Source organism: Grampus griseus, assembly GCF_964374135.1.
Source record: "Grampus griseus genome assembly, chromosome: 16".
Lineage (NCBI taxonomy): Eukaryota > Metazoa > Chordata > Mammalia > Artiodactyla > Delphinidae > Grampus > Grampus griseus.
The window spans coordinates 33,231,004-33,244,319 of record NC_139010.1 but is presented as its reverse complement, the minus strand read 5'-3'; the positions used below and the strand labels follow the sequence as shown (position 1 = coordinate 33,244,319).

Below are 13,316 nucleotides of genomic sequence, written 5' to 3'. Positions count from 1 at the left end.
TCCCTCAGCCTAGAATGTTCCTCCTCCATATCCCTTCCTGGCTTCCTCCCTCATTCCATTCAGGTCTCTTCAAATTTCTCCTCCTCAAACACATCTCCCTTTGCCATGCTATGTGGACGCTCCCCATCCATCACTCCTGATCTCCTTCCCTGCTAGATCTTCTTCATGGCACATATCCTAGACCACATGAGCTGTCTGTCTGTCTACTGTGCCTCCCCCCCACTTAAGCCCTCTGAGGGCAGCGATGTTTTCTATTCTGTTCAGGGTTGCCTAACCACTTTCCATGACAACCCACCCACCACCCGGTGCCAGGAGGGACAGTCAGGAAGGTCTGCCCCTCGGAAACCCTTCGCCGAATGCAGTCAGCTTAAGACACCAGCTCCCTACCACCGCAACCCAGTTCTCCTTCTCTCACAACAACGGGGCTCTAAGAATGAGAGCTTGTGTTTTTTTCCATTCTGTTTTACAGGAAGAACTAAAGTTAACTTTGCACCAGAAAGACAGGAACTGGGGGGGGCAGGGACCCATGTCCGATCATGGGTTCAGTGAACAGTGGTCCAAGGCAGGACCTTCAGGGACCAACAGTCGTTTTAGAGACAAGGAGACTGAGGGAGAACCAAACTGGGGAAGTGACCTGTCTGGGAGCTCACGACAGCCCCCTGAATGATCCAGGACTCTGGCCAGCTTTGCCTGGCTCCCCGTGGAGACCCTTCCCTGGACCTCCCTGGGACAGATGGTCTATGGAGCTGGGCTGTCCTCCTGGCTGCCAACCACCTGGGAGTGACAGTTAAGGTGCCTTCCAGCCTCAGAGTAACCTCCTTTGTCTCTCTTCTATGACCTGATTAAATTCCTTACCAAAGAATGGAGCCCAACTCCCACCAAGCCCAAAGGGAGGCCAGCCTTGGACCATCAGGTGCATACCCTGCGGTGGTCACCAGGGCACCACCCCTTCCTGGGTGCCAGGTGCTGCATTAAACACAATACACCTAAAGAGGCCCTCCACACCCCATAACACTGGTACTATTACCCCCATTTTTCAAATGGGAAAGTTCCGATGTAAAACGATTTGGTTATTTGCCCAAAGTCAGACAGCTAGCTGGTGGCAAAGTCAAGAAACAAACCTGCGTGTCTCTGTCCTGACATCATGTCATCTCATTGCCCTCAGGGCAGCCACCCAAGGCAGGAAGAGCGGGCACCAGCCTGTGCCCTCCACCACACGGGGCAGTCACAGTGCCCGGCGGCGTGGCAGTCCGCAGGAGGGGCTTCTAAGCTGTGCAACCCTAAAGCCAACGTCCCACATCATCAGGTGGGGAGGATCACTCTGTGTCGTCAGGCCCTCTTTGGGGGTCACTGTGAAGATTCAGTAGTGACCTCTCCACCTTAGGCAAAGGCCTCTGTGAAAGAAGGTGAGAGGTTTCCTGGGGGGCATTCTGGGCTGGTCGAGCCCTGCCTTGTTCCGGAAGCCACATGGAGTCCACTCACCAAGTGGGCAAGCCTTTACCCAGCAGGTCCCAGACACAGCGGAAGTGTAGACATGTAGCCAGGCCCTGCTGGACTGGAGGAGGATTCCAACGCCAAGGAGGTCAAAAGCAGCCCCTCATCACCCACGATGTAGTGGGCTTGGTCTCCTGTAAGATTTCACTTCAGTGCGCGAACGCACTTAGGCAATTCTTGCGGGCTCCAGAGGACTTTCCTCCACAAGCTCGAGACAAACCGCCAGCAGCCGCGAAACGCTTTCAGGCGTGCCCTGCCGGCCCCTGATTCTTGCAGACTCCCCTGGCTGAGGAAGGGTGACATTCACAGAACCCCTGCCCCTGGGCCACCAGAGGGAGCCTCAGAAAAAAACAAGAAGGAAACCCAAGAGTAAGCACCGAGACCCGAGGGAGTCCAGGGCAGCGCTGAAAAAATAGCATGGGTCAGCCAGTCCTGGTTCCGGCTCCACCCTGCAACAAATGACAGGACTTGTGCGAGTCCAGAAATTTCTCTGAGCCTGTTTTTCTTTGCAAAATGGGGATGACCCTTCCTGGGTCATAGGAGGGTTGTAAGAATTCAAAGAAGTATCCCGAGTGATGTGCTTACCCTGGAGCACTGAGCGAGCCCTGCCCTGACATGGAGGCAGAACAGAGGTCGCGGGGACCCTCAAGACGCCACAAGCATTTGCTGGATTGAAAGCACTCTGCGCACCATCCCCCAACGACTTGCAGCTTTGTCCTGAGACAAGGTCCTCCTTTCCAGAGGCATCTGTTTCATTGGGCTTCTGGAGACAAGAGTAAAGCAGAGTTTAAGGAAACAGATGCCTTCTGGAGGGTTTTCAAGTGAGGTGGGGAAAGGATGATGGAAAGAAAACAGGGCAGGGAGTGGAAGGAGATAGAACTGTCTCAGCTCTGTTCCTAACTCACCTTGTGGCTCTGAGCAAGCCATCCCTCTCTCTTGGACTTCAGTTTGCCAACCTGCAAAACTGAATAGGTAGAGACCAATGATCTCCAAGGGCCTCTGCACCTCCCACTGCCTAAGCTCTGCCACCATAAATCATGCCAGGTGGAAACCCAACAGTCCTTGGCACTCACTCTCCAGAACTGGAAATCCAGAGTCCAGGTCTGGGGAGTCCAGGGAACACCAGAGATGCTCGTGGTCACTTGAAAGGACACCAGAGGGCACAGACCCTAGACCCAACCTGGCCCTGAGAGCCAGTGCACTGAGGGGGAGTCCCAGGACATCTGTCGGGATCAGGAGGCCTTGCCCCTCCAGACTGCGATCACTCTGGACCCTAAACAGAGCATAAAAGGATCGCCTCTTTCAAAACAGTCCCACATGAAGAAAAAGCTTAAACCAAGCCAGTTCTTTGTGGGAGTTTGGAAGTTCTGGGAGCTGGAAGGGACGCTAAAGCCCAGCTTCTTTTCCCGGAGGGAAATGGGCCCAGGGCAGGATGGTGCCTTGTTCAGGGTCACACAGCTATCACACACCAGCTCTTCCTCCTGCCGGAAGGGTGGTTCTGAAAACCAGAAGCACATGTGCCCTTCCCGCAGAGCCAGTGAACTCCTGCGAGGGGCCCGAGGAGGAGGTGGGGAGGACTACCCACAGGGCTCTGGGGCAGCTTCCACATAATCTTCGTGCTCCCTGATAACAGGGAGCTGACGCCCACCACACCCTGCCCAGGAATCTGACTGTATCAGCCTTTGAACGAAAGGAAGGCAGGGAGGCAGAGTTCTCCAAGGGAGGTTACAGGCAGCGCCCCAGGCAATGGAGAGAAGGAACCCCCACCCCAGCCTCACCCCACCCCAGCCCCTGCCATCGCTGGCACAGTTCAGTGATTAACAGTGAGTAGAGAACAAGATACTAAGCTAGGGGTTGACAGTTCTGTAAGCCAGATAGTGTTTTCAGCTTTGCCTGCCAGAAGGTCTCTGTTTCAACTACTCCACTCTGCTGTTATAGCGGGAAAGCAGCCACAGATAATACGTAAACGAATGGACAGGAGTGTGTTCCAGTAAAGCTGTACGTGCAAAAACAGGCAGACAGCCAGGTCTGGCCTGCGAGCGTAGTCTGCCAAGTCCTGCACTAAACTATCACACTGAAACCATCTGGACCTAGACAGGATTTCCTTCAGCTCAGCCACACGAACCCCAGGACATCCCTATAATCCGGGTCCCCAACCCTGGTAGGTTTTTATATTACTTCAACAGGTCTTAATAGCCTAAAACTGCAAATAACCCAAATGATATATTCCCACAATGGGATATTCCACAACAATGAGAATCAACGATCTACAATTACGTACCACAGCATGAATGAATCTCACATACAAGATTTAACAAAAGATGTCAGACTCAAAAGATGTCCCTCCAAAATTCATATCTTGAAGCCCTAACCTCCAGTGTGATGGTATTTGGAGGCAGGGAGGTAAGTAGGGTTACATGAGGTCATGAGGGTAGAGCCTCCATGATTAGAGGAAGAAAGACCAGAGCTTGGGTTCTCTCTCTCTGCCACATGAGAAAACAGCAGGAAGGCAGCCATGTGCAGGCCAGGAAGGCAGCCATGTGCAGGCCAGGAAGAGAGCCCACAGAACCTGACCATGCTGGCAAACTGATTTCAAACTTCCAGCCTCCAGAAATGGGAGAAAATAAATTTCTCTTGTTTAAACCAAAGAGCCTGTGATGTGTTGTTATGGCAGCCCAAGCTGACCAAGACAGGAAGAATACTTCGGCAGAAAAATGAGATCTAGCATCCAATCAAAAGTTACTAGATAGGCAAGAGGGAAAATAAAAACATGACCTATAACAAGGAAAGAAATTCAGTAACTATAAGACACAGAAATGAGATAGAAGATAGAATCAGCAAAGACTTTAAAACAGATACTGTAAATATGCTCAAACATTTCAAGGAAAATAAACATAATGAAGAGACAAACAGAAAATATAAAAAAGATCCAAATAGAACTATTAGAAATAGAAAATACAACATTAGAAATGAAGAATCACTAAATGGGTTTAATCGCCAATCAGGCACTATAGAAGATGAGTGAACTTAAAGAAAAAGCAATAGGAACCTTCTAAACTAAATGGTAGAAGGGGGTTAAGAAAAACAACAACTGAGCAGCACCTCAGTGACCTGTGGGACAACAAGGAGTCCAAGGGAGGGAGGGTGTCCGTTTGAAGAAATAATGATGGGAGTAATCACATATTTGATGAAAAATACAAACCCACAAATCCATAAAACGCAATGAACTTCAAACAGAGCACAGAGAAAACACACCAGCACATATCATGATAAAATTGCTGAAATCCAGTGACAAAGAGAAAATCCTGAAGTAAGCCAGAGAGGGAAAGAAAAGACACATTATATAAACAGTACGCATATACAAGACATTTAACCAAATGAAATGAAAACATATCAAAATGTGTAGGATGCAGAAAACGCAGGGCATCAAATATAGGCATACCTTGGAGGTACTTGGGTTTGGTTCCAGACCACCGCAATAAAGCAAGTCACACTAATTGTTTGGCTTCCCAGTGCATAGGAAGAGTATGCTTACGCTATACTGTAGTCTATTAAGTGTGCAACAGCATTATGTCTAAGAAAACAATGTACAGACCTTAATTTAAAAATAGTTTACTGCTAAAAAATGCTAACCATCATCTGAGCCTTCAGTGAGTCATAGATCTTTTTACAACAGTAACATCAAAGGTCACTAATCACAGATCACCATAACAAATACAATAGTAATGAAAAAGTTTCAAACAGTCTAAGGATTGCCAAAATGTGACAGAGACACAAAGTGAGCCAATGCTGCTGGAAAAATGGTGTCAACAGACTTGCTCAATGCAGGCTTGCCACAAACCTTCAATTTGCTAAAAATGCAGTGTCTGGGAAGCACAATAAAATGAGGTATGCCTGTACTTATACTATAAGAAAGAAGAAAGATCTAAAAGCAATGACCTAATCTTCTGCCTTAAGAAGCCAGACAAAGAACAAAATAATCCCAAAATAAGTAGAAGAGAGAAGATAATAAAAAGAGCAGAAATCAGTGCAATAGACTGGAGATGGATGGTGGTGACGGTTGCACAACACCGTGAATGCACTTAATGCCACTGAACTGGGCACTTAAAAATGGTTATAATTCTAAGTTTTGTTATGTATGTTTTACCACAACTTTTAAATATAAAAATATGATTTTTGAAAAACTTTTAAAGAAATTAATAAAATAAAAGCAGAAAAACAACAGAGAAACATCACCTAAACTAAAGGAAGTCAGATCGGAGAGTGAAATCTAATTTATATAAGTGACAGGAGGCAAATCAGTGGTTGCCAGAGGAAGGGTGGGGAGGGAGTGACTACAGAAGGGCATAAGGACAGTTTCTAGAGGGATGGAAACGTTTCACATCTTCATCGTGGCGATCATGATGAGAGGGGAGGGAGGATACAGCTGCCAGCTCAGTGCACTGAACACTTGAAATGGGTACAGGTTCATCCTTCCTTCCTTCCTCCTTCCTTCTTTCTTTCCTTCCTTCCTCCCTCCCTCCCTCCCTTCCTTCTTTCTATGTATGTATGTATCAGTATGTATATTAGAAGTGGATTTATTTATAGAGATACATATTCCATAGTCAGAATGCAGTCCGTCTCAAAAGGCGAGAATGGCCTTGCGAGAAATAGACTCCACAGACAGAGTGTGGGCCATCTCAGAAGGCGAGAGGCCTATTCTATTTAATCTACACTTCAATAGAAGTGATTTTTTTTTTTAATTTATTTGGCTGCGTCGGGTCTTAGTTGTGTCACGTGGGGTCTTTTCGTTGCAGCGCGCGGGCTTCTCCCTAGCTGTGGTGTGCCAGCTCCAGAGTGCACGGGCTCAGTAGTGGCGGTGTGTGGGCTTAGTTGCCCTACGGCATGCGGGATCTTAGTTCCCTGACCAGGGATTGAACCCCCGTTCCCTGCACTGGATGGCGGATTCTTAACCACTGGACCACCAGGAAAGTCCCTAGAAGTGATTTTTTTAAAAGCATTTCTAGGGAAAAAAAAAAAAAAAGGTACAAACAAGATGGGAATAGGGTACTCCCCCATAGATGATAAATCACCCCAGCAGACTGGCCCACGCTGACTATTTACTGGCCAAGGAAGCAGAGTTATACACACCACCAGTTACTTAGACCTGACGCCACCCTGTGAGTGTGTAATAATCATATGTCCTGGGGAATAATCACAGTGCACCATACTGCCCATCCTCGCAAATCCCTCCTGGTGGTCCCAGCCGCAGATGCACCTGAGCCAGTGAGATCAGGAGCTGAGGCCCTAAACGGATCAGCAACTCCTAGTTCTAGCGGAGTCTCTAATTAAGCAATCCTCGCCCTCTGTCTTGGCAAGACAAAATGTGGAAAAATACACAAACACACACCCCTATGAGCCAAAAGATAAGGCGGTCTATTTCCTATGAATTGGGGCAGCCCTTCTGGAGAATATGACTATATAAATGTCAGGCCGGTCAAAACGATGGACACACCTTCTGACTCATTTACTCTCACTCCTGGGAATCTATCCCAGCAAATAATTTCTCCCCTTTCCCCAAAGGGAAGAATCTGTGTTACAAAAGCTAATCACCGCTCCTTATCTAGGATAGTAGAAAAATTGGAAACAACCTAAATGTCCAATATAGGAATTTCCAAAAATACAATCAGGAAGACTGTGCGGCAACCTGGAATGTTCTACACTAGGTGATGCTGATACGAAAACGCACACTTCAAGATCACGTGGATACTCTCACCAAGATGTGAAACTATGTGTGACTGCAGACAGGAAAATGGAGCCTGAAGGAGGGAACACAGTCAAGTTGGGATGCCTTGTGTAGTCTTCTAGAATTTCCATGCAGTTACAAAAGTTTAGTAAATAAAACTGGAAGGGAAAAAAGGTACCACCTCTCAGCAGTGGAAGTGAAATAGTCTACACATGTTATTAAAACACTAGACTTTCCCTTTCTGACTGCACTGAATTACCAAGAAATGGAAACAGAGAAACCATCTGCGCTCAGACCTAGGGATCAGGCCTTGGGGTCTGATATCACATGGACAGAGTTCAGCTCAAGTAAGGGCAATTCTCTAACGGTTAGAATGATCCAGAGTCAACAGCCCATTGTGGGGCCAGACAAAGAGAGTTAAGACCATCCATCCACAAAAATGCCACAAACGGGAGCAAGGGCAGGGAGCTGCCGTTAGGTCCTTCCACATCAGACTGGCTTTGCCTCTCTCGGGAAGGGTTAGGGTTAGGGACTGTCCTGGTTTGCCTGGGACAGTCCTGGGGCACATCTATTGTTCCGGCAAAATTCTTAATAATCTCTCTTTCATTCTTAAAAGTTTCCCAACTTGGAGCACAAATTACATGCTCACCCTACTCGTGGGAGGCATCTGTTACTTCGAAGGAAGGGGCCTCAAGCCATGCTGGTCACAGAGCACAAATGTCCATGTTTCTCACCCAGAAACAGGCTGCACATTAGGGTCAGCAATGAATTCCCGCATTTTACAAGCAGGGAAGCTGTGGCTCAGACCTGCCCTTGTCACTGAGAAGGTCCACAGCAGAGTGGGGGGCTCTCTGTCGTCTGTGCCTACAAGCAGTCTCCGCTTTTCACTTTTAATCCACCTCTGAAATAAATCCAGGCAAGGGCTTTATCAGAATCTTTGCAGATTAAACTCAGTGTCTGTGGTGGGAGCTGCAGGCATCATGGAATCATCCCTCGAGAGGATTCATTCAGCAAAACCAGGGAAGCTCAAATTCTCTGTGGAATCAGGTGGGGTGAGAATGAACAAAGACAAAGGCTGTAAGCCCCTCCCAGCTTCCTTTCCTCTGCAAGTCAAAGTGAGATTTTTTTAAGAATTTTAATCATAGTAAAGTACACATAATATAAAACTTACCATCTTAACCATTTTTAAGTGTACGGCTCAGTGGCATTAAGTACATTCACAGTACTGTGAAACCATCACTACCGTCCACAGAACTCTTTCCATCTTGCAGAACTGACACTCTGTCCCCATTAAGCAGTAACTTCCCATTTTCCCCTCCTCCCAGCCCCTAGTACCCACCATTCTACTTTGGGTCTCTGAAGCAGACTACTCTATGTACCTCATATAAGTGGAATCATAGAGTATTTGTCCTTTTGTGATTGGTTTATTTCATTCAGCATAATGTCCTCAAGATTCACCCACGTTGTAGTATGCGTAGGAATTTCCTTCATTTTTAAGGCTGAATAATATTCCATGGCCTGTATAGACCACTTTTTGTTTATCCATTCATCCTTCGGTAGACACAGGGGTTGCTTCTAGCTCTCAGCTATTATGAATAACGCTGCTACAAACAAGGGTGCACAAATATCTATTCAAGATCCTGCTTTCAATTCTTCTAGGTATATGCCCAGAGGAGAACTGCTGCATCATATGGTAATTCTATTTTTTACTTTTTGAGGAACCGCCATCCTTTTTTTCATAGCATCTGCACCATTATACGTTCTCACCAACAGTGCACAAGGATTCCAGTTTCTCTACTTCTTCACCAACATTTGTTATTTTTCTGGTTTTTAATAATACCCACTCTAATGGGTGAGAGTGATATCTCATTGTGGTTTTGATTTGCATTTTCCTGTGTCAAAGTGAGATTTTGCCCTAGAAACAGGTCTAACACATCCAAGGAATGATTGTAATTTTAAAAAACCAGGCTTCCCTGGTGGCGCAGTGGTTAAGAATCCACCTGCCAATGCAGGGGACATGGGTTTGAGCCTTGGTCCGGGAAGATCCCACATGCCACAGAGCAACTAAAGCCCGTGTGCCACAACTACTGAACCTGCGCTCTAGAGCCCACGAGCCACAAATACTGAAGCCCGCGCACCTAGAGCCCGTGCTCCACAATAAGAGAAGCCACCACAATGAGAAGCTCGCGCACCACAACAAAGAGTAGCCCCTGCTCGTGGCAAGTAGAGAAAGTCCAGCGCAGCAATGAAGACCCAACGCAGCCAAAAATAAATAAAGAAATAAATTTATAAAAAGAAAAGAGAGAAGCCACCGCAATGAGAAGCCTGCACACCGCAACGAAGAGTAGCCCCCGCTCGCCGCAACTAGAGAAAAGCCCGCGCACAGCAACGAAGAGCCAACACTGCCAAAAATAAATAAAATAAAATAAATTTTAAACTAATAACAATAATTTAAAAAAACCGAGAAAGGGTAAAAAGTGCTAGTGCCCTCAAAAGGCTGTGGTGGCAGCATTTTCCTGACATCCCTGTGATAAGATCCCCAGGAAGCCCAGCTCCACGTACACCCAGTAAAACATGCAGTTCAGAACACACACAAACACTGCGGGCATCCACATCTCTCGCCTCAAGCAAGTATTAATGGTCCCTTGGAAAAATCTCGGCCTTGAAGTTGGAAGGAGACAGCTTAAAAAGAAAAAACACAAAAAAACGGTTAGAGTGCTACAGGTGTTTGCTATAAAGAACGTTACTGTGAAACTAATTCTGGATGGAGCAAACTGTTAAATAAGACCTCTGCTTGTTCCAGCACCTAGAACTGGTCAAAGAATTCAACAGGTTGCTTCTGCATATTCAAACCTGCCTAAGGAGCCCAAGTCCACCGTCAAGGCTGTCATCCTTCTGCTCCGCTTTCTCACTGTTAATTCATCGAAACCAGACAAAAACTCTCTGCAAAATGATCCATCTGTGCTTTGCTTCAAAATAATCCAAGGTGGGGGAAGATACAAGTTAAACATGATAGGCTGAGTTGGTAACTTCTGAAGCTGATGGGAACATGGCAGCTGGGGTGGGGGTCAGTATATTCCTCTACTTTTGTATTTTCTCCATTTAAAGAAGAAAACTTCTCTGAAGAGGTGAGGGCTTGGCACATCATCTTACTCATTTTCAACAACCTTGCGAGGCAGGCAGCAGGCAGGTGACAGCAGTATTTCACAAAGAAATCAGCTCAGGTTGAGAGTCCAGACCGGCACCCAGGAACCCCCGCTGCACCATGCACTTCCCTAAGGGCTCTGCGCCCCAATTCCCAAGCCTTATTCCACATTCCCAGCTCCTGTGCAGATGAAGACAGCAAATCTCCGCCTAGAACCCAGCAGGGAGGGGCCGGGCAGCCTCCCCCTCTCATTTTCCCAACAGAGCTCTCATGCCTCGTTTTCCTGACTGTTCCTGTTTGTCCTGTCCTGTTCTGCCCCAGTGCACACTAACTGAAAAATGATTAACTCTCGACCACAGACACTGCCAATTCTGCAAAACTCCGATAACGCTGTAGCCCCCTTGAATCACCAAGCAGACTTGCTACAATTCTGGATTCATGAACTCTGCTATGTGAATTTGGTGCTGCAAATGTATTATATTGGGCAAGTTAGTAAAGCTTCCCAAGAGCAAAGAATCTATCCCGAAGACACTCTGAAGAAACAGAGATTACCAGGGCCCTGGGCCACAGCAGCAGCAGGAGAGTTTCACCCCAGATGCAAAAATCAGGATGTGAGTCAGAGGTCGGGATGTAAGGCCAAGCAAGCACAGCGGGCCACCGGGCAAGGGGTACAACAGGAGGGTGGACAAAGTGTCTAAAGTGTCAAACCACCTGCCTAAGCCAGGTGGCCCTCAACTGTGCACCTGGCTGGGGGCTGGGGACTCCAGGTGAGGCCAGAAGGCTCTCCTCCAGACAGGGAGCAATGCAGGTCTGAGAAGCCACACATCTCAGGGAAGGGGCAACCACAGTCCTCCCATTAGGAGGGGCCCACAGGAACCACCTCAAATGTCCAGCACTGCCCTACCTCAGGGGCAATAATGAGGCTGCTGGTGAAAGGTTGTCTGGGCACCAGAAAAGTCCTGCGGTGAATGGCCAAGCCACTGAATCGCACCCTACTTCTCCAGAACAGAACCCCCCCCAAACTTTGAGATAAATCATCAGGGGGTGATGCTGGAAAAACAAGGTGAAAGGCTGAGAGATCCTGGTAAGTCGGCCTCGATGTCAAAAGTTCCAGTCCAAATAGGAAATGCCAAAATCCTCAGTAGAGGCAAATGTGGCATCATGACCACTTATCCTGTCCCTCCTTCTCCATCAGGCCCCACCCAGACACTAGCTGCAGACTCGACGCTTGTATTAAATGAGGTTTTAAAACCCTCTGTGCACGGTCATGTCACCGTGCTCTCCTGCACAGAATCAATGTCTGCCTCCCCCTGGACCAATGCCACTGACATGCTCTGATATCTCCCTTAACCCCTTGACCAGTTCCAGCCAGTACCCATTGCTCCTCTTTAAGGCAAGAGTCCTTGAAAGAACTGTCATGAGTCACTGGTCTCCACTTTCTCATGTCCCATGGGCTCCTGGACCAACTCCAGGTGGGTTTCCATCCCCAGTAGTTCTGGTCAAGGTCATACCCTCCACCTTGTCAAAGCCAATGTCAATTTTCTGTCCTCATCCTACTCCCCTCTACATGAAGGGCTTCCTCTCAAGGCTTCCACGACACAAAATCTCCTGGTCTTCCTTTTACCTCAGGCCACTCACTCACTCACAGCCAACTTTGGAGAGGACTTTCCTCCTCAACCCCACCTCTAGCATCCCCACCTCAATATTCAGACCCCTCCTCTCCTCAGTCAATACACTCTCCTTCGATGATCTGGTCACCCCTTCCTCTGATGGTGGCCAAGACTTTCATCTCCAGGATGGCCACTGGTACGGGACACTGACATGTCCATGTGGCTGGCTAAGAGACCATTCAAACCCTTCTGCCCCAAATGCCCATCTCAGAACATGGGACCACCATCCATGCCTTCACTCTGCAGAATCACTCCAAAATCAGATGATACCATCCAACTTATAACCTACCAAGAGTTACTGACAGAAGTAGAATTCCAGCTACTTACTGGGAACCATACAGTCCTGCATGACCTGGCTTCTTCATGCCCGCGTCCTCACCTGTGTCCCCTGTGCCCTGTACTCACTCAGCTCCAGCCACATGCCCTTCTTTTTGCTTCTTGCACATGCCAAGTTCATTCCTGCCTCAGGACCTCTGCACATGCTGCTCTCCCTACCTGGAGCTTTCTTCCCAAGACCCCGTATAGCTGTGTCTTCACTAGTACTCAGGTCTCAGCCTACAAGCCACCTCTCCTTAGAATGTGCTTCCCAACCACCCTGGCCAAGCGGCTTCCCCCTCCCTGCTCTGAGGCTCAGTAGGCTAACACCCCTTCTGATTGAACACCAGCACCACAAGGACAGGGTTTTACTCCCCTTGTCCACCCTTACCTCCCAGAGCCCAGGACAAGGCCTGGCCCACAGTCCAATGTGCACAAAGGACCCGGCAGCTGATGCCTCATTGGGGCATTCCTGGGGTGTGGATGGAGGGAAACCGACACGCATCTGGGTCAGAGCCCCATCTTCCTAAACCCCCACAGCTGGGGTAGGGCCCCTTAATCTAGTCTTCAATCACCTTGGCCTTCCCCATCACAGCACCTGATGGTCTACTTTATAATTTATTGGGTTGGCAAAACAGTTTGTTCTGGTTTTTCCGTTTTGAACGGAACTGGATTTTCCAGTTTTTTGAACAAACTTTTTGGTCAACCCAATACTTGTCACTGGTTTCATGAGGGCAGGACCCTGACTGTCAGCCACCTCACCCAGAGCCTCACGGGGCTCTGGCAAATCAAAAGAACATGAAGAAGCATGATTTACTAATTAAGGACTACGCCAGGGAACATGGCTGCTCTCATCCACTCACCCAGAAGACGATGTTGTAGCTGAAAAGGAGGTACTTGTACCAGCAGCTGACCTCGGCGTTGGAGTATCTATAATAGTGCATCTTCTGAGAAGCAGGATCTGTGG

At 47.9% G+C, this 13,316-nt stretch overlaps 1 protein-coding gene across 1 annotated transcript in view; it reads right to left on the bottom strand.

Moving 5' to 3' along the window:
• Positions 1 to 13,316, bottom strand: part of TSPAN14 (tetraspanin 14) — a 55,043-nt gene that overhangs the window by 15,107 nt on the left and 26,620 nt on the right. Inside the window, exon 2 of the mRNA XM_082674311.1 lies at positions 13,213 to 13,310. Coding sequence (XP_082530437.1) covers positions 13,213 to 13,293 — 81 coding nt within the window. The 5' untranslated portion in view covers positions 13,294 to 13,310. The remainder of the gene's footprint in view (positions 1 to 13,212; positions 13,311 to 13,316) is intronic.